Source organism: Stomoxys calcitrans, chromosome 1 (assembly GCF_963082655.1).
Source record: "Stomoxys calcitrans chromosome 1, idStoCalc2.1, whole genome shotgun sequence".
Classification (NCBI taxonomy): Eukaryota; Metazoa; Arthropoda; class Insecta; order Diptera; family Muscidae; genus Stomoxys; species Stomoxys calcitrans.
Window position 1 is genome coordinate 196,798,113 of NC_081552.1, and position 21,720 is coordinate 196,819,832.

The 21,720-nt window shown below is 42.8% G+C and overlaps 1 protein-coding gene across 2 annotated transcripts in view; it reads right to left on the bottom strand.

The window, feature by feature from the left end:
- The window catches only part of LOC106085788 (lysosomal-trafficking regulator), a 65,751-nt gene that overhangs the window by 5,220 nt on the left and 38,811 nt on the right, over nt 1–21,720 (bottom strand). For both annotated transcript variants that reach the window (XM_013250202.2, XM_059361216.1), the window contains exons 9-20: nt 19,861–20,824; nt 19,680–19,795; nt 18,178–19,623; nt 17,708–18,109; nt 8,576–8,749; nt 8,353–8,503; nt 7,735–8,300; nt 7,503–7,636; nt 6,695–7,445; nt 1,402–1,543; nt 955–1,313; nt 30–883 (exon numbers count right to left, since the gene is read on the bottom strand). In XM_013250202.2, the coding sequence (XP_013105656.2) occupies nt 30–883; nt 955–1,313; nt 1,402–1,543; nt 6,695–7,445; nt 7,503–7,636; nt 7,735–8,300; nt 8,353–8,503; nt 8,576–8,749; nt 17,708–18,109; nt 18,178–19,623; nt 19,680–19,795; nt 19,861–20,824 (6,059 nt within the window). The remainder of the gene's footprint in view (nt 1–29; nt 884–954; nt 1,314–1,401; nt 1,544–6,694; nt 7,446–7,502; nt 7,637–7,734; nt 8,301–8,352; nt 8,504–8,575; nt 8,750–17,707; nt 18,110–18,177; nt 19,624–19,679; nt 19,796–19,860; nt 20,825–21,720) is intronic.

Genomic DNA, 21,720 nt, shown 5'->3' on the forward strand with positions numbered 1-21,720 from the left:
AACACATTATGTATTCCCTTGATACTCACTCATTCAAGTCCCATATAACCGCTATGCCATCTTTTCCAGCTGTTACAGCAATTTTAAATTCCACCGATAGTGTAATGCATGTTATCTCATCGGTATGACGTACTAATACTGTGGGTCCAGACCAATTTAAATCTGCTCCATCTTTGTGCAGGTTACTTTCAGCCGAACTCAACGAATTTGCAGATGCTGTGGATGATGTTAAATCCACTTCAGAATCCATAGCTTTGCTTATTATCTTATGAAAGACCGAATTATATGAAAATCGTATATCCTTGACATAGCTTTGACGACTTTTGCCAGTTTTAAAACTTGCTTCAACGCTTGAACATTTGTAGATCGATATCCTACCGGACTTGTGACCAAACCATAACTCATTGGAGTTGGGATCACAGCCGCATGCTGTTATATCATCGAAAGTGCTGTTGTATAAAAGATTCTTGGGTTTAGCATGAAGTTTGTTCAAGGGCTGTATGCGGACGATACGATCATCATATCCCCAGGATATCACATTATAGGTATCTGATTCGGCACCTTGCATTACGCAGGAACGTGCCGGTAAACCATAAACCACATTGGTATTATTGAAGGAGAGCAAATATTCAGCACCTATTAACTTATGTGTATTTCCCAATACAGGTTCAGATAATTGTGGGGAACCCAAATACACACCCCAACGTAGACCGCGAACACTGGCAACGATTTGTTTGTCATTCTGATAGGCCAAAGGTTTCGAAGGCGGGTGGGGAGTTTTAAATAATTGTCTTGGCATTTGGCCATATGTTTTGATCATCGTCTGGACAGCTTCTCGCTCTATGGGATCCTCTATATCCGACTCAAGGAAAGCAGCGTATGTCTAGTACAACGAAAATTTTTACAACTTAGCTACATGTCGTGTAATAAACAGGGATATATAGATTTACATACCACAGGGTGAAACACGTTTATCGCCTCCACTGCAGCTTCGCCCATTTGTTTGTAACCAAATATCAAATCTATCCAGTGATGTAGATTATTGCGCACCAATTCCGATTCTAATGCCTGGCGATGTATCATTATAAATAGCCTGGGATCTTTCAAGCACCAGGGTGGCAAAGAGACATTCTCAACGCTTTCGCCATTTTGCCGGCAGCCGAATTTAAAATGTTCGAAATTCTCAAACATTTCAGGCAAACAGAAAAATTCCGGTATTAGCTCCTTAACATCTGTGGTAGAATCTCGGCTGGCCAAAGAAAATGTAGTGCTCAAGTCATGAAATGTGCGATCCGGTAGATCAAAGTTGTTATCTAAAGCGAAAACGGAAGGGAGAGTATGGTTATTTAACACATTTAACAGTAAAAACTGCATAGAGTTGGGACATTTTGCACAACTTACCCTGATACCGTAAGAAATAACTCGTGAACGGTGGTACTCTGACCAAGAAATGTAAAACAATTCCTGAATTTGAATAATGTGAGCTGTAGTGGTATGGCTTCAATATCAATGAGCCCATATTGGTCATGGTATTCTTTATATACTGAAAATTTCAAAAGAAAAATTAAAGTTTAAATATTATTGGGTTGCCCAAAAAGTAATTCCGGATTTTTTAAAAGAAAGTAAATGCATTTTTAATAAAACTTAGAATGAACTTTAATCAAATATACTTTTTTTACACTTTTTTTCTAAAGCAAGCTAAAAGTAGCAGCTGATAACTGACAGAAGAAAGAATGCAATTACAGAGTCACAAGCTGTGAAAAAATTTGTCAACGCCGACTATATGAAAAATCCGCAATTACTTTTTGGGCAACCCAATAGTTAAACAATTTTAAGTAGTCAATATACGCTGCTCGCTTTGAACCAAAGTCTCAGTGCTGCTCCTGTGCGATAACGAACTACTTCTCCATTAACAAACGTTGGCGTCAATCCTGGACCAATGCAAAAATACCCCAAACTCGACAAAGTGGATTGTGAACTATCTGTGCGGTTGTCAGTCATACGTGGGTTTCAGAAACGCGCAGCCATCGTGGAGTAAAAATGGAGTTCCCCAGGGGTGTCCTCTTCCAGTAGCCTATGCGAATGAATAACGACTTATTATACCCACCACCGTAGGAATTTAGTCATTCCGTTTGCAACACATCGAAATATCAATTTCCGACCCTACAAAGTATATATATTTCGGATAGTCGTAAAATTCTAAGACGATTTAACGATGTCCGTGTGTCTGTCCATCTGTCCGTCTATCCGTCCGAACATAGCCAGCAGTGGGTCACAAGCGTCGTCATCGTCGCATTCGGCGTCCTCGTCGTCGCCTTCGGCGTCCTCGTCGTCGGACTATGTGACCCCCCCGACCTCTCCCGTACGGCAATTTACGCAACAGCAGTATCCTAGCTCTAATATTGCCAGGCCAGTGCCGGGAAGTGTATCGACCTTGCAGTTAAACTGCAACGGACTTCGTGGCAAGATCGATGAGATCGTGGACTTTATGAGTCGGAAGAGCTTATTGGTCGCAGCGATCCAGGAGACAAAGCTGACCAACACCTGCAGCTGGCACAGTTGTCACGGTTACAATGTGCTACGTAAGGATCGCTTAAGGAATGGAGGTGGGGGATTGGCCTTCGTAATACACCATTCCGTGCAGTAAAGACCCATCTCGCCTGCGCTTGACGCTAGTGACCCCTACTTGGAATGCATGGGGATAGCAGTCAGGTCTGGTACTGCCGAGATAGAGCTATACAACGTGTATATACCGCCGGTTGGTAGCTGTGTCCCGATTCATGGCCAGGCTTACAACCCCGACATAAGTGGGTTGCTATCTGGCCATAATCGTCTGGTTCTAGGGGATAACAATTGCGGTATCTAAAGGCTCAAGGTGTCAAATCAGGAGACCAGTTTATATAGGGGCTAAATCAGGTTATGGGGACCTCCGAGAAACACATGGATCCGCTGTACAAAAAGAGAGTTGGAAGCAACCCATATATCGTAAAGTCAAGCCACGGCTTTGGCCAACAATAGAGTTAGATGGAGAGAGCTTGTTGATGCCCTATGTTCACACTGAACATTTTACTATTGGTCATATCGAAGGACTAATATGTATGGGAGCTATATCCAAATCTGAATCAATACGGCCGATTTGCAATCCACATCAAAAATTGCAAAATTTCAAGCGGAAACCTTTATATATTCGAACGCTATCGTGATTTCCGCAGACGTTCGGACGGACATGGCTAGATCGATTGTCAAGACGATCAAGAGTATATAAATGTAAGGGGTCTCAGATCAATATTTCAAGGAAAGACTAGATTGGTAAACTCTCATCCTATGGTGGATAAAATTATTTCATTTCATTTCGTTTCTTTGTTTGGCCATTGATGCGAGGGGCCAAATACCGTTAAAAGGGGTCTTACTTCTTAAAATTTCAGGAAATAGAGCATAAGCTTTGTTATCAACTATAACTGATAATTTTAGGGATTGCTTCCATATTTCGTAAGAAATGTGGCTTTTATGCTTTCAATGCCTTTAATCCAAAAAAAAAAACATGGTTATGTGCCAGCTGCGTACAAATATGGTCCATGCAACTCTCACTGTAAGCCGAAATTGGATAGTAAAGGGCTTAAACCGGAAGATTGCTTTATTCAAACTTGACACTGTTGTCTATTGAAATCAGGGCAAAAATGTGATTTCTATGAACTGAAGATTTCTTATCGGGAGATCGGTAGAAAAGCTGCTATATCAAGATATAGACCATCTTTGAACTTTGGGCTGTGGAGTGAGGATAGACATTCCTAGATTGCCTTGAATATAATGACGATCTATGTACACTTTGTAGAATTAAAAATGTATAATTTGATGTCTTGCAAGTGGAATGGGAAAATGGCCAACTCTTCGCTGGTGGGTATAAAAACAAATACCATATTCTTGGCGTGTAAAACATTTGGTAGGTTTTTCTCGTGTTTGGTAGGATTTTTCTTAAATTTTGGTAGGAAATAATTTTATTGAGTGCAATCACTGGTCTCTATCCGTTCAAAAGTGCGACGTGTTCCGATTAATGACCAAGCTTACAACCCCGACATAAGTGGGTTACTATCTGGCCATAATCGTTTGGTTCTAGGGGACTTTAATGCGCATCACACTTCATGGCATTCTCCCCTAAGTAACGACTAGCGTGGCATAGCTTTGGCAAAGCAGATTGAAAGCTCCACGTTTTGCACGGTGAGTGAGAATGCCTCCACTAGGATAACGAGGAGGTGCAGCAGCTCTCAATCCCATGGCAGCCGGTTGTATGTATCGGATTGTCCCGATGAATTCCCCCAAAGGCTGCCGCCTCAGTGTACCACACACTGCTACTTCAACAACAACAACGTATCCTGGCAAGCCTTTATCTCTTTGGGGTCAGACCACCCCCCATAATTCTCACCATCGACCGACCATCCGACTTCATAACCTCTGAGCGCCGAACGTTTTTCAATCAGAAGAAGGCTGATTGGGCTGGCTTCAGAGAGTATACCAATTGCCGCTTCAGTGAACTGCCACCCCCTCGGATGTGCTAGTTGCTGAGAGGAAATTCCGAGACATCATTCGAATCCCCCAAGTGTGGCCCAATTTCCCGCCACAGGCAGTGGTACTCACAGACGAGCGCAATGGGATTCGTGGTATGGACCCCAGCAACCCCAGAATCAGCGAGCTGAATCTGGAAATAATCAAGGTAGTCAACGAACAGGACCTCTGTCACTTTTGGCGAAATAACCGTGACTGTTTCGAAGATTTGCGCCAGGTTTATTGTGCATCCCGAGAGTGACAGGGCACGGAGGAGAGCCATTCGCCGTATTCGTGGTCTCCGAGCCGATGAACAGTCATCACAATTTACCGTGGGCGAAGTTACGAATGTCATCCGTGGCGCCAAATCATGTAAGGCGTTGAGCTCCGACGGAATCTCTACATTGATGTTGAAGAATCTGGATTCACCTTACTACTATCCTCAAACTTTCTTTGAACACTCTTATAGTTCCCGATGTCTGGAAAATGAAAAGAGTGTTCCCGCTATTGAAGCCTGGAAAAGACCGATCTCCCTTCTCTCACCAGTGGCAAAGACGCTTGAGGCATTACTCCTCCCGAGCCTCGTAGAAGAATTTCCATTCGCCGAGCATCAACAAGGATTTCGAAAACTGCATAGCATAATAACAGCTTTGCATGCCATCACTGCACATATTTTCCGTGGCTTCAACCAGCCCAGGCCATGTGATAGGACGGTCCTTGTAGCACTGGACCTATCGAAGGTATTCGACACCGTCAGTCATGCCAAATTATTTGAGGACATTGCCATGGTCGCCAGTCATTTGTGGAATTTAGGAGCAAGGGGCAGAAGCACCGTAGAGTGAAACAGGGAGTTCCCCAAGGCGGGGTGATATCTCCGGCACTGTTTAACCTCTACCTGTCCTCCATCCCACCCCCTCCAGACGGCTTACAGATCACAACATATGCGGACGATAGTACGATCATGGCATCAGGCCCCCACCCATTGTTGACATCTGCGATAGGTTGAACGTCTATCTCAACGAACTTATCTCATATTTCGCTGCAAGAAATCTAAAGATATCTGCCACTAAATCTTTAGCCACATTGTTAACCACAAATACGCGTGAGGTGAATACTGAGCAGACTGTGATGGTCGATGGAGAAATGATTCCGACCAACAAGTGTCCCAAAATACTTGGCATCACATTTGACAGTTCTTACACATTCTCCACACATGCCACAGCATTTTGCAATAATGTCAATAGTACAAACAAGGTCATCAAGTCACTTGCTGGCAGCACTTGTGGTGCTGACAAAAAACCTTGTTGGCCGGTCTGTGGTAAGTTATGCAGCGCCAGTGTGGTCTCGTCAACTTTGTGGCACGCAGTGGAAAAATATTCAGATCTGTCAGAATGCCATCCTCCGAACTGCAACGGGCTGTCTCCTCAGTTGTCATGAGGACCCCCTCCATTAGGAGACAAAGATCCTACCAGTGCGAAGACCAAATCCAATCCAAATCATCATCTTGTGGATAGATATCCACCGCCCAGAAGCCTTAAGGTAGATCTACATGATGTAGAGCGTGAGGTTCATCGCAACAAGAGAGTACCTCTAGATCAAGCAGGTCTAGACAACATTCATGCAGACACGGTATCAGATGCGGTAAATAGTTACCGGGTGAATGTAGTCCTTGGAGAACGACCGCCTCCCATTGCACCTGACGAAATTTACCTCCCCCGGCATACCAGAGTAGTTCTGGCTCAATTACGTTCTGGCAGATGCAGCTGCCTCAACTCCTACAGAGCAAGGATTGATGCCGACGTGCAAGATGTATGTCCCGATTGTAACCAGGGACCGCACGATTCACGTCACCTGTTTAACTGCCCAGCCAGACCCACTCGACTCAGACCCGGATCCCTGCGAACGTGTTCTTTTATAAAGTGTACGGACGAATCTCCCAGGGTTATCCAGGGGTTTTCTTGGGCTGATTTTCTTTCTTAAAGAATGCAACTTTCTTCGAAATACCTCACATTGTCGTCAATGTCTTCTATGCTTGGACAATCTAAAGTTCAGAGAAAGACTGAGATATCTTTCAGCTTATTCCGCAAACGTATCGGTTTCATCTAAACATAAATCAAGAACTCTTTGTAAATCTGTTGGTTTTTTTTCAACTTACCGTATAGTTATTTATGTAATGCTGTTCATTTTCTTCATTTTGCACCGCAATAGGTTTAGACAATTTCCGGAAGTTCTGTGGCTCGGTCAAGTCCAATATATCGGTAGTGTAGTTTGCCAATATCCAGGGGAATATGGGATATTGCATGAGATCGTTGTATGTTCTTCCAGCAATCTGATTTAGGGTCATCAGATATTCCCAATTGGTAAGTAAACCCTCACGCCATTGTTGTGTAATCAACAGCACCTTATTTTGATCCGGCGGCACAACAATTTTATCACAGAAAACTTCACGCATTATTTTCCAATCATCCTGATTATGCAATGAGAAGAAAAGCGATTTGTTTGTATCGAGAAAAATCTCAAAGGCTTTCTCCTGATGCTGATAGCGTTTTAGCCAAATTTCCGTTATATTCGAAATATCACAGTTAACATAAAAATATTTACAACGATATGTAGCCAAAAAGTACAGCTTATGGTCAGTCACAATGATTTCACCATCAATTTCCCCATCCACTGGCAGATATTTGGCTGGGAAATTATAGAGAATTTGTGAGTTCAATGATATGTTTAATTGTTGATCATAACTGGATATTAGGTATTCCAAAGGCCGAGAGTATTCTGGGTGTTGTTTGCTAGCTTTTGTCTCATCATAGCTTTGCATAAAGAAACGTTTATCAAGATCTAGGTGACAGCGTTTTAGACGTGTATGCACCCTTGAGGGTCCTTCAGTGGGATCCAATTCCCAGGAACTGAAACAAATTATATTTGAGAACAAAAACATGAAAACATTGGACAATCCCTCTTACTTTTCACAATTATGTTCACTGAACCAAGGGGCACCCTCATGAGTCATTCTTCTGACAATTTCTAGCCATTTGTTGTAGTAAAGCGTGTCGTCATAGTCCTTCATATGAGTCATTATCAACTTACGCTCAGAATTCTGTAACAGAAAAATTGTTCCATCATTACAGACTTTCAATTTCAAACAATGCCCAACTTCTTGGGACATTTTGGGTTATTTATACAATATATACATACCTGCAATTCAGCTACCCTTCTCGTCGTTATCATGGAGGATTCGATGCAGCCCTGTGCTACTGCTTCAAAACGATATACAGTTTTTTCCAATAAAGACTTTTGCTTTGCCACCTCCGTCGATTTGTGTACATCAATACGCTGCAGTTCATTCTCCAAATTCCAAGTGGAGTCATTTTCATTGATACCCAAACGCTTGCACAACTTTTGCAGGTTGGCAATGGGCTCATCCAAATCTTCCAAAAGACTCAGCCACAACAAGGCCTTGATCATTTTGCCATCGCAGATAATACTTGGCGTAAAGTCATCGTGGCACGATATCCACAAAGCGTCCACAATGAAAGAGCGCAAGTCCCTTGAATGTGATGGTTGTAAGCCCCATGCAATGAAGTTATTGCAACGCTGATTGGTGGCAATGCTGTAGGAGACTAACATTTGGAAAAGCTCAATTTCATTAGCTGTGGGTGTGGATTTCTCATTGAAGATCATAAAAAACTGACAGCAACGGTTGATCAATAACTCCAGCCTGGTTTTAGTTTCCGACATTGAGAAGTTGGGAAATTGTTGCACTGTAACTTGTAGACATTAGCAATGGATAATACAGCGGATTTTTAGCATTACCTTTAAACCTCCAGGGTACATTAGTGTTTACGAAAAACTCTTTCAACCAATCCAGCAGTAACCTGGCCAACATAGAACGATAACCTTTAATGATATTTTGTGGTTGTTTGTCTTGATAGAAAGACAACGCATTTACAATGTCCCATATAATCTGGAGTAAGGAAATTATTTCGTATTTTAAACCCAGTTTGTGCTTATCATCAAATCTTTGTTTTTTTCTTACATTAATATGTCCCATAGATTTGAGTGATATATCACCCATGGTTGTTAAAATATCTCCAATTGATTCTTCAGTCTTTATGTTATACGGTGTAGTCTTTGAGTATAGATAATACAGAGCTTTAACGCAACACTGTATAAGCCCAGCATCGATCATGATTAGTTGATCATCTGGCCCCTAGAAGAAGCAGACTTTATTTAGTATAGAAATTTTCACAGAACGATGTTGCAAAAAATTTTGTAAAAATTTTGTTTTTATAGTAAACTAGCTGGACAGGGGCCACTACGCTGTGCCTTCATTCATTCTCTTCTTTTATCTTTGGGGTTGCTGGTACAGCTTTTCAGATATTTCACCCCAATGGTGAGTATCATATTGGTGCTCTACTCGCAAATTTCTTTCATTTGAGCCTTATATCGCTATGGTCGGTAAATATGTCCCGCATGGGTGTGTTTTTGAGGGTGAGGGAGGGCCCGATGTATCAGATTCGTGCTCTAGTCTCAAATACCTTTCATTTGATTATTGGTTTATAAACAATTGGGTTGCCCAAAAAGTAAATGCGGTTTTTTCATATAGTCGGCGTTGACAAATTTTTTCACAGCTTGTCACTCTGTAATTGCATTCTTTCTTCTGTCAATTATCAGCTATTACTTTTAGCTTGCTTTAGAAAAAAAGTGTAAAAAACGTATATTTGATTAAAGTTCATTCTAAGTTTTATTAAAAATGCATTTACTTTCTTTTAAAAAATCCGCAATCACTTTTTGGGCAACCCAATAAATTTCGCGTAAATCGCCCCAACCATATCCGAGATCTGGCGTTTTTGAGAATATGGTAAGGGGAGGGTCCACCCATTATGTTTCGATGCCAGCTCTACTTTATTCTCTTAGTTTTGGTGGTGGATTGGGGTAGCCAAACCCTTTGCCACCAAAGTGGATATCGGGATTCAAACTCTATTCCCAAAAAACCATATTTGAGCTAAATACTGCTGTAGTCGGTATATAAGTATGGTTCAAGGGGAGTTTATGAGATGAGTCGTCCCTGAAACACTTGGCCATAAAGCAGATATCAGATTTGAGCCCCTTTTTGCCATACTCCACAAATATGTCCAGTTTGAGGGGTATGTAGGGGGGAGGGGGGGGGGGGCGGCCACCCACGCACTTAGCCCCAAAAAATATCAGCATCATGCTTTACTTTTAAATTCCTTTATTTGAGTCGCAATTGCAATTGGTTAAGGGGTAGTTTATGGAGTGAGACTACCCCCAAACACTTGGTCTGAAAATTGGATATCAATTTTCTACCATCATCATATCAGTTTTCTACTATCAAATACCTATTATTTTAGCCCCTTTATGCCATAGTAGGCAAACATGGCCGATTTGAAGGGAATTTAGGAGACGGACCCTATATTTCAAATCATTTTTCAAAGCTACCGATTGGGATACCACATTTTTAAAAATCCGCAGGTCCTGCCAACCAAAGACCTTTCACTGCTGCCCTATTCTATCCTGATCGGCCTTCACATATTTTTTTAATTCCATTTTTTGGGTAGGATAAGGGGAGGGATATTGCCCTCTCACACATCCTTTCATAGCCCTCTGACACATCCTTTTATCTACTGTCACAGACCTTTTTTTTTTAATTCCCATATTAGCCCGATAGAACTACGTCCTATTGAAGGGTATTTAGTGGGTGGCCCGGTCCCAGACTCTGTCCCAAATGTGTAGCCAACTCCCAAAGACCTTTCGTTTGATATCCATTTTCTGACGTTGGACATTCATGTCTGTTTTGGGGGTTTTTGGGGAGGCCCGTGAACACCTTGGACCAAATTCTTATAACAAATAGCTGAACCGGGCCCACTACTCTGCGCCTTCTTTAAATCTCTAATAACTTTTTAGGGTGAATGTGGATATCTAATTGGCACCACTGTAGCCTATGTCCGCATATGATGCAGAATGCCTGCGTTCGAATCCTGGCGAGAACATCGGACAAAATTTAGAGCGGTGGTTATCCTCTCTTAATGTTGGCGGCATTTGCGAGGTACCATGACATGCATGGTCATGTACAAAAGTTTTCCAAAGAGGTCTCGCACTGCGGCACGCCGTTCGGTCTCGGCTATAAAAATTTACTTATCATTGTGTTTAAGGATTCGAACCTGGGCACACGGAGCAACGGCGAGGGTCATTGCCGTTGTCTTGGCGTTCGAAGTCATCAATACAACTTCCAACAGATGAACTAAATCATGTGTAGTACGGAACAAGTGTAATTTACCACAGACAGAATGTCTGCCATTACACAAAAATAAATGCATTTGAAAAAGTACAGCTAATAAGCAGGGTTGTCGAGCTTGGTTAATGTGGTAATTGTATCATAGATGCGTTTTCGCAGTTAATACGATTCAAATACAACATACCATCGCACGACCCTTGAAGCCATCACACCTAATATGGTTGAAAAGTTTTCTAACCAAAGACGAAACGCATAATGGTTGGTGTGTGTTGCTATCTTTGGTTTTCCTTTTCCATTTGCATCTCCGATCATTGAGCTCATCTCGAAAGAGAAACAAGAAGTTTGCCCCTGCTTCTGGGCAATTTTCACTCTACTCCCAAAAGGCTTTCTTCTAAGTCCTATATTACCGTATTGGTAAATATTTCCGGTTTAGCCCACCCACACACTTGGCTTTAAAGTAAATATAAGACTCGTACTCTACTTCCAAATACATTTTATATAAGCCCCATAATTGCATCATTGGTAAAAAAGTTCTGTTTGAATGTAGGGTGGACCCCAGGGTCTTTGTTCCGAAAATGAGTGTAAATTCGACTCAAATATGCTCCACTCCCAAATCCCTTTAATTTGAATCCCATATTACCATGGCTGGTAAATATGAACCATTGGAGGGTGTTTTGGGGCTGGGGCGGCCACCGACACTTTGCCCTGAAAATAGATATCAAATTCGTTCTTTACTTCCAAAAACCTTTGATTTGAGCTCCATATTGCCATAGTCGGAAATGAAGTTCAGTTTAGTGGGTGCTTTAGGGCGTACCCTACACTTGGTTACAAAATTGGATATTAAATTCGTTGTCTACTCTGAAATACCTTACATTTGAGTCCCATACAACCATGGTCGGCTAATATTCTAATTTTAATTCCATATTTGTAATCTACTGCCTAATACTTTTCATTTGAGTCCCATATTGACATTGACAACGTCGAATATATCCGTTTAGGGGAGTTTTGGGGTTGAAATGGCCCGCTTAGTAGTTGGACCTAGATTTTATTACGATATTCGTTTTCTACTCTGCAATTCCAAACATTTGATACCCATAATGGGCATAGCGGTCCACTTTTGGATTTAGTTGGCGTTTTAGGGGTAAGGGGGAGGGTCCGCCACCATCCGATATCAAAAAATTATATAGCCTATCCTTCCTTCCAGACCAACCTACACACTCTGTGAACATTTTAGGAAAATCTGTTCAGCCGTTTTAAATTCTATGGAAAAAACAAACATACCGTGTCCCATACAGTCAGGATGGGTTCATATGCCCATTTGGGGCGTTTTTGAAGGGTGGGGTGACTCCCTATACTTTGATCTTATTTTGCAAGCCAGATTCGTATTTTATCCCGAATATATTTCATTTGAGCCCTACTTTTGAATACCTTCCATTTGATATCCATATGTATATGGATACCCACCACCTCGGGTATATATATAAACCACCTTTCGTCAAATAAGGGGAAAATGCATACCTTAAGACCCCTAGCAGCTAAATAGTAAGTACAAGTCATTGTTCAACTGTGTAAAACAAAATTTTGCTCTTTTTAGTAGCTATATCTAAAAATAAACCGCTCTGAACCATAAACGACACGGACGTCGAAAAGTCTAACACACGTCGCTGTGTCAAATTTCAGTGAAATCGGATTTTAAAAGCGCCTTTTATTGGGCCAAGGCTTTTCATCGAGATATCGGTCTATATGGCAGCTATATCCAAATCTGGACCGATTTCGACCAAGTTGCAGATACATGTCGAAGAGCCTAACACAACTCACTGTCCCAAATTTCGGCGAAATCGGACAATAAATGCGCCTTTTATGGCCCCAAAACCTTAAATCAAGAGATCGGTCTATTGGGTTGCCCAAAAAGTAATTGCGGATTTTTTAAAAGAAAGTAAATGCATTTTTAATGATACTTAGAATGAACTTTAATCAAATATACTTTTTTTACACTTTTTTTCTAAAGCAAGCTAAAAGTAACAGCTGATAACTGACAGAAGAAAGAATGCAAGTTCAGAGTCACAAGCTGTGAAAAATTTTGTCAACGCCGACTAATGAAAAATCCGCAATTACTTTTTGGGCAACCCAATATATTGCAGCTATATCCAAAAGTTGGTTCTCTCTTGTAGCGCTGAACCTCACGCTCTAGATCGTGTAGATCTACCTTAAGGCTTCTGGGCGGTGGGTATCTATCCACAAGATGATGATTTAGATGATTTCTGCGATAACAGCCCAAAAGGTATTGCTTAAAACAGCATGTAGTTATGTCTTCGCACTGGTAGGATCTTTGTCTCCTGATGGAGGTGGTCCACATGAGACTTGAGGAGACAGCCCGTCGCAGTTCGGAGGGCAGCATTCTGACAGATCTGAATATTATTCCACTGCGTGTCACAAAGTTGACGAGACCACACTGGCGCTGCACAACTTACCACAGACCGGTCAATTGCTTTGTACGTGGTCAACAAGGTTTCTTTGTCTGCACCCCAAGTGCTGCCAGCAAGTGACTTGAGGACCTTGTTTCTACTTTTGACTTTATTGCAGATTGCTGTGGCATGTGAGGAGAAAGTCAAATGTGACGCCAAGTATTTTGGGACACTTGATGGTCGGAATCATTTCTCCATCGACCATCACAGTCAGCTCAGTATTCACCTCACGCGTATTTGTAGTGAACAGTGTGGCTGAAGATTTGGTGGCTGATATCTTCAGATTTCTTGCAGCGAAATATGAGCCAAGCTCGTTGAGGTAGACATTCAACCTATCGCAGATGTCATCAATGGGTGGGGGGCCTGATGCCATGATCGTACAATCGTCCGCATATGATATGATCTCTATGCCGTCTGGAGGGGGTGGGATGGAGGATAGGTAGAGGTTAAACAGAGCCGGAGATATCACCCCACCTTGGGGAAATCCCTGTTTCACTCTACGGTGCTTCAACTTCTTATCCCTAAATTCAACAAATTACTGGCGGCCACAAAGATAATTCGTGACCCAACGTTTTAGGCCTGACTGGAGGGACGTGTTTGCGATGTCCTCAAATAATTTGGCATGGCTGACCGTGTCGAATGCCTTCGATAGGTCCAGTGCCACGAGGACCGTCCTATCACATGGGCTGGGTTGAAGCCACGGCAAATGTGTGTGGTGATAGCATGCAAAGCTGTTGTTGTGCTGTGCAGTCTCCGAAATCCGTGTTGATGCTCGGCGAATGGAAATTCTCCTACGAGGCTCGGGAGGAGTAATGCCTCAAGCGTCTTTGCCACTGGTGAGAGAAGGGAGATCGGTCTGTACGACTCCCCCAAACTCGGGTCTTTTCCAGGCTTCAGTAGCGGGATCACTCTGCCCATTTTCCAGACATCGGGAACTATAAGAGTGTTCAATGACAGGTTAAGGACAGTGGTAAGGTACTCAACTCCAGGTCAATCCAGATTCTTCAGCATCAATGTAGAGATTCCGTCGGGGCCCAACGCCTTGGAAGATTTGGCGCCACGGATGACATTCGTAACTTCGCCCACGGTAAATTGTGATGGCTGTTCATCGGCTCGGAGACCACGAATACGGCGAATGGCTCTCCTCCTTGCCCTATCTTTCTCGGGATGCACAATAAATTGACGGTTGAACAACCTGGCGCATCTCTTCGGATCAGTCACGGTTATCTCGCCAAAAGTGATTAAGGTCCTGTCGTCCCGTCTACCGGGGTTCGAGAGTGACTTAACAGTGGCCCACAGCTTGCCTGCACCGGTGCCTAAGTTAGATTGCTCCAAGTGTTCCAGCCACAAATTCCGCTTATGTTCGTTGACTACCCTGTTTATTTCCAGATTCAGCTCGCTGATTCTGGGGTTAGCGGGGTCCATAGCACGAATCCCATCACGCTCGTCTGCGAGTACCACTGCTTGCGCCGGGAAATTGGGTCGTACTTGTAGTATTCGACCGGCTGGTATAAAGCGAGCGGCTGCTGCGTTGATGATGTCTCGGAATTTCCTCTCGGCCACAAGCACATCAGAGGGGGGTGGCAGTTCATTGAAGCGGCGATTGGTATACTCCCTGAAGCCAGTCCAATCGGCCTTCTTATAATTGATGAAAGTCCGGCGCTCAGAGGTTATGCTGTCGGGTGGTCGGTCGATGGTGAGAATTATGGGGAGGTGGTCTGACCCCAAAGAGATGACGGCTTGCCAGGTTACGTCACTCAGGAGATCAGGGGATGCAATTGAGATGTCTGGCGAGCTGCTGCACCTCCTCGTAATCCTATTGGGGGCATCCTCATTCACCGTGCAAAACGTGGAGCTATCTATCTGCTCTGCCAAAGCTATGCCACGCTGGTCGTTACCTAGGGGAGAATGCCATGACGTGTGATGTGCATTAAAATTCCCCAGAACCAGACGACTATGGCCAGATAGCAACCCACTTATGTCGGGGTTGTAAGCCTGGCCATTAATCGGGACACAGCTACCAACCGGCGGTATATACACGTTGTATATCTCTATCTCGGCAGTACCAGACCTGACTGCTACCCCATACATTCCATGTATGGGTCACTAGCGTCAAGCGCAGGCGAGATAGGTCTATACTGCACGGAATGGTATATAACGAAGGCCAATCCCCCACCTCCATTCCTTGAGCGATCCTTACGTAGCACATTGTTTCCGTGACAACTGTGCATGCTGCAGGTGTTGGTCAGCTTTTTTCTCCTGGATCGCTGCAACCAATATCTTCCGACTCATAAAATGCACTATCTCGTCGATCTTGCCTCGGAGACCGTTGCAATTCAATTGCAAAAATGATGCACTTCCCGGCACTGGCCTGGCAATATTGGGGCTGGGATGCTGCTGTTGCGTATATTGCCCACGGGAGAGGTTGGGGGGGTCACATAGACCGACGACGAGGACGCCGAAGGCAACGACGACGACGCTTGTGACCCACTGCTGGCTATGTTCGCACAACACCTTGCGACATAGCCAGTATGACTATACTCCCGTAGCGAAGTTAGGCCAGAGCAAGAACGGAAATGTACCCACTCCAAGCACCGGTTACACATCACCGACACCGACCGATGATGAAGGCGGTTCCGGCAAACCGAACAGAACCAGGGTCCGGGATTCTTTTCAATCCCGGCACGGACCAGAAGCGTACGGAGAAGGCACTCTGGGATGTGCCTCTCCCATGACGAAAAAAGACGAACACGTACACTGAGGCGGCAGCCCTTGCCGATGAGGATTCCATCGGGTCAATCCGGTGCGTACAACCGGCTGCCATAGGATTGAATGTAATTTCGTCAAAAATTGTTGTATATATGGAAATCTGAACCGATTTTTCCCAAAATTGTTAACGAGGAAGATGTAAAGGGTGATTTTTTTGAGGTTAGGATTTTCATGCATTAGTATTTGACAGATCACGTGGGATTTCAGACATGGTGTCAAAGAGAAAGATGCTCAGTATGCTTTGACATTTCATCATGAATAGACTTACTAACGAGCAACGCTTGCAAATCATTGAATTTTATTACCAAAATCAGTGTTCGGTTCGAAATGTGTTCATTCACCGTAACGTTGCGTCCAACAGCATCTTTGAAAAAATACGGTCCAATGATTCCACCAGCGTACAAACCACACCAAACAGTGCATTTTTCGGGATGCATGGGCAGTTCTTGAACGGCTTCTGGTTGCTCTTCACTCCAAATGCGGCAATTTTGCTTATTTACGTAGCCATTCAACCAGAAATGAGCCTCATCGCTGAACGGTGAATGAACACATTTCGAACCGAACACTGATTTTGGTAATAAAATTCAATGATTTGCAAGCGTTGCTCGTTAGTAAGTCTATTCATGATGAAATGTCAAAGCATACTGAGCATCTTTCTCTTTGACACCATGTCTGAAATCCCACGTGATCTGTCAAATACTAATGCATGAAAATCCTAACCTCAAAAAAATCACCCTTTAGTATTTTATTGGCTTTCTTCTTTCTTACTGCGCTAAGGTGAGTTAGAGGACTTATTGAGCCCTGTTTTGAAATAAAATCAATTTTACAAAGGTGTTGATGAGGATGCATGGCGTATGCGAAATCATGATCCACTAGCTAGTCAAAGTGTTTTGAATAGACGCACACAAACACGAACACAAACTTGCTCAACTTTTATAAGTTCTTTGCTATGCTATTCTTTGAATAGAAAGCATTGAATGTGATCTCAAGCTCCAAAATGTTATATTTATAGAAAATTCGTACATTGCAGAATTAATTAATTCAAAAATGTAATTTTTCAACTTCAACGCCGTAACCGAAACGAATAACACCAGTTTTGAGATTAAGCAAAGAATAATACTGGCAAACAGATGCTACTTTGGGCTAAGTAAGCTGTTTAGAAACAAGGCCACTTCTCGACAGACGAAGATTACACTATACAAGACACTGATACTACCCGTGCTGTTATGGTTCTGAAGCATGGGTACTTGTGAAAGCAGATGAGGCAGTGCTTGGAGTATTTGAGAGAAAGATTCTTCGTAAAATATATGGACCAGTTTGCGTTAATGGAGAATATAGGCAACGTATGAACCACGAGCTGTACGAGCTGTATGACGACGATAGCATAGTTACACGCATCAAAATACAAAGGCTGCGTTGGTTAGGTCATGTTGTCAGAATGGATGAAGAAGCTCCAGCATAGAAGTCTTTTGAAGGCAAACACGGTGGTACACGCATAAGCCCGATGCAAAGATCAAGTGTTGGGAGACACCTCGAAACTTGGTGTCAGAGATTTTAGAATGAGCGCAGAAGATCGAGGCGCTTGGAAGGCTATTCTACGTTCGGCTAGTGGAACAAATATTCTGTCATAGCCAATTAAAGTAAAGTAAAATTTTCAACTAAGTTTTAAGGTACTTACCGTTAGGTATAGCTTTTTCAGCACCTTAAAAGCCTTTGCACTAAAATTACTTTGACACGTGCTTGAGGCTACCGATTTTGAAGCGATAGCCAGCAATGAATTAAGACCGAAACGCTGTTGTATCGACAGAGATACCTCACATTTTAGTAGATTTGGCAGCGAACCCATTTTGTCACAAACCCATTCCAAACAAGATTCAAACATGTTAGAGTCGCAATATCCTATCGACAATTGATTAGCCAAATGATGTGGATAGTAGGCTTTGGTGCAGGCTTGAATGTCCTGAGGAAATAGACGTTGTGTCAGAGCATTCATCAATTTGATAACCGAAGATCGAACATGTGGACTCTGATGATTGGCCAAAACTAGTAGAAATTCAATTTTTATATAATGGCGGAGAACCTGTAACCAAAAAAAAAAAAAGAAAGAAAAATAATATATACGTCTATATGCAATGCATTACCACCTACATCATCAATGTCATTGTCCGGCAAGAGGCAAAGAAAATCTTTAAGCAACAGTATCAGACCACTTTGCAAAGCTGCAATACCCACTGAGCTAAAGGAATCAGGCTTTGTCAACATTTTGTGTTTTCTTTGCTGCTGAAGTGTTGTCTTCGAAGAATTAAAGACTTCATTGAAACCAGGGCAATCGGAAAATGTTAGAATAAATGGAGGGGCGGATAACGACTGACCATTGTCTTCATTCCATTTCTCTTTATCCCCCATTGTTGGAGAACGAACTGATGTTTCGCTGTTTAAGCGAATTCGCCTACGACGAATCTTGTGATGAGGTGAAGAATAGGGAGAATACATCGCAGATTTGGAACGCAATCTAAGAGGAGATGGTTTTGCTTGCGTGGCTATGCTGACAAAATGCGTGCTTTGCTGTTGCTGTTTCTTAAACTTGGAGCGCCATTTTGAAGCTTCTGCAGGATTTATTAGGCGCAAAGCACTTTTGTTGAGCTTCGAGCAGTCGGCAACATTATCAAGATTCTCCTCGAAATCATCTATGGGTCTTCTGTAGGAGGACAAACTTCTGTGTAGTCTTCTCAAGCGATTTATGCGAGCCTGTCTGGCAGCGTCCACATCACTGTTGGATGTGTTGGAACTCAAATTTGAATTTGGTTTGGCCAAGGAACTGTCAATTGGTGTGGCTACTCCTGGTTGAGAGCGTTTTGTTAAATTCTGTTTGAAATTTCTTCCGAAATTCGTTGCCGAGCTTAGTGAGGATTTTTCTTTTATCGGCTTTTCCGAGGTGAGCAGAAAATAAAACTTTGAGCGATCGTGGGTAATATAGCACTCACTGGGTTTGTGCAACAACCATAACAATTTCATGATTTCATCAAGCAAAAATGGCTTAGGGGGTGAACCCGCAAAAACGGAAATTATATTTACAAAAGACTCGGCCGCCTTTTTGGATATGAACACCGGATTTGGAGACTCAATGACATACACTTTGAATAGATTCAAAAGTTCTCGCATTAGACCTTCCTTATTCAATTGTTCAATGTTAAAATCTCGCTGGGGATGTTTTTCCCTGGTTAAGGCCAAAATACATTGGAAGAGCATGTCCAAAACGTCAGAGTTTTCAGCTCCAGAACGATGCCAATCGGAATATCTATGCAGTACCGAGATCAGGAGTTTGGGATATACCACAGTAGCAATAGTTGTTTCATTGATCTGCAGCACATCGCCCCTCTTTACGATCAGCGGCTGGGAACAGGCATTGTTGACAATACTCCTAAGCAGTTGGCAATCTTTGCTACATTTTTCGGTCTTTATGACATAGCCTATGAGACTGATGTAGTCATTGCGCAAAAACTCAGTGTATAGTTGAGATTCCGAAAGTGCTATTGTAAGTAGAATGTCCAAAGCCATGGATTGTGTGCTGGCATTGGGAGTTACCTCGACAATCTGAAAAAGCATTTTTTATAAAAAAAAAGGATCCAAGAATTTATTTAAGCTCCTACCCTGGCAAATAAGTACAGCAAATTCGATAGCCCACCACAAAGTATTGTCGATGTTTGCAATGACTGCAACTCATTGCGTATAAATTCGCCAAAACGCATTATGCCATAGGGACGACCTAAAAAAGCGTACATGATTGATGTCTGAAAACCAAGACCATTAACCGCATCTTGTGATACATACCATAGGCTACGTTATCCAATTCAATGCTTGTGTCATAAGCCATCATCACATCGGGCTGGGAGGCCGAGTAGCACAGAATTCTTGATTCACGCAGCAACTTCATTGAGTCTAGGAAATTGCAGAAATATGCCGATTGTAACTTGGCAAAATTTAAATAACCATAGTTGGCTTTCATATTGGCCACTTGGCATTGCGTTAGTTCGGTAAAATCTGGACCCATTGCGGTCAGATTGAGAATGACATCCTTCAGTGTTAGCGAACGATTAAACAGTATCAAATTAGTCATGGACAGGCGCATGGGAAAACTGTCCAGTGTTGAGCGCGATTCTGTGCAACTTGTGTTGTTGGGTGATTTTGAGATTACGCCATCGCCCAAGGTAATCGCCTGAAATGTGTGGGTTCGGGTCAACAAGCGTATGTTTTGAAAAGGCAAGGACAGTCGATACTGTTCCAAGCCATCAATGTGCAGACACATCTCCAGGGAGTCATTAAGCATTTCAACGGCAACCGTGAAGTGAGTCCATTTATTTCTATTCATTCGATATTGTTTGAGCTCCACATGGGAACTTTCAAAGTAATCCGCCGATTCGGAGTGGCCATTGAAAAGGTGCATATTGCTGAAGCTGTTGAGTATAACATTTTTCGTTTGCTTCAATGCCTTCGATAGTGGAGAAGATGTACTGGCTTTGGCATTGAGGACATCCATTTCATGGCATTCGGTATCGGGACTGCTTAAATTATTGCCGTGGTTGTTCTTTTTGTTACGCTTAACTTCTGGACTTCTTGGAGGATTAGCATTAGCAGCATCATCTTGTTTGGTTTCATTAGTTTCATCAATTGTTGCATTGGCATTTCGATTGATTTCGGCATTCGGTTTATAAGTTTCAAATACCAAGTGCATACTATTGCTTAAATAGATGCTCAGCATAGCTTGGTTGGTGCCGATTGACAGAATGTGGGTTTTCTACAAGTTAAAAAAAAACTTTAGTTAGACATGCATAAAATTGTTAAAATAGCCTGATCCTATTAAGAATTCTCACGGAATTTTTCTTCAATTCTCATTTGATTAAGATGGCGATTCGTAGTTAGTTTGACACATTCCTGAGGCAAGTTATGAGTCGTCGCTCGATTAGACAGCAGTTAGAAAGCGTTAAAAACCTTGGGATCTCATCAACTAACGCGTTTCGTTCGCTTCCTAACGCAATCCGTTTGATTGATCCGCAATGCGATCCGTCCACTTCCTTGCTATAGCGATTACTTCGCTTCCTACCGTGGTTCGTTCGCTTCCTAACGCTATTCGTTCTCTTCCTAACGAGATTTGTTCCAAACCTTATGCGATTTGTTCTCATCCTTACGAGAGTTGTCCCATTCCATAGGCGATTCGTTCGCTCCCTAACGCATTGTCTTGTCATAGTCCGCAGTAAGAAAGCCTTAAGGCCCCTTGGGATCTCGCGATCTCTCCTCTTCTTTACGCGATTCGTTCGCTTTCTAACGCGATTTGTCCCTTTCTTAACGCCATTAGCTTACAGTGATTTGTTCACCTTATAAGGTGATGTGATCGATTGCGAACGTGATTTGTTCGCTACTCAACGCAATCCTTTAGCTTTCTCTCGCGATTTGTTCGCTTACTAACTCGATTCGTTCTTTCCTAATGCGATTTGTTTGCTCCCCCTTTAACTATGCTATCTTAGCAGGCTCGTAAAGAAAGCCGACGTACGTCTTGTACGCCCCAAGTCAAGTCTGAACCCCCGAATTGTCTCACTGCCGCCAGACATTCGAAAATCGTTAGCAGTCTAACCGATCCAAATTACCAAGGCGCCTCACTGACTGCCACCAACCAACAGCTTACGCTTTAATCAC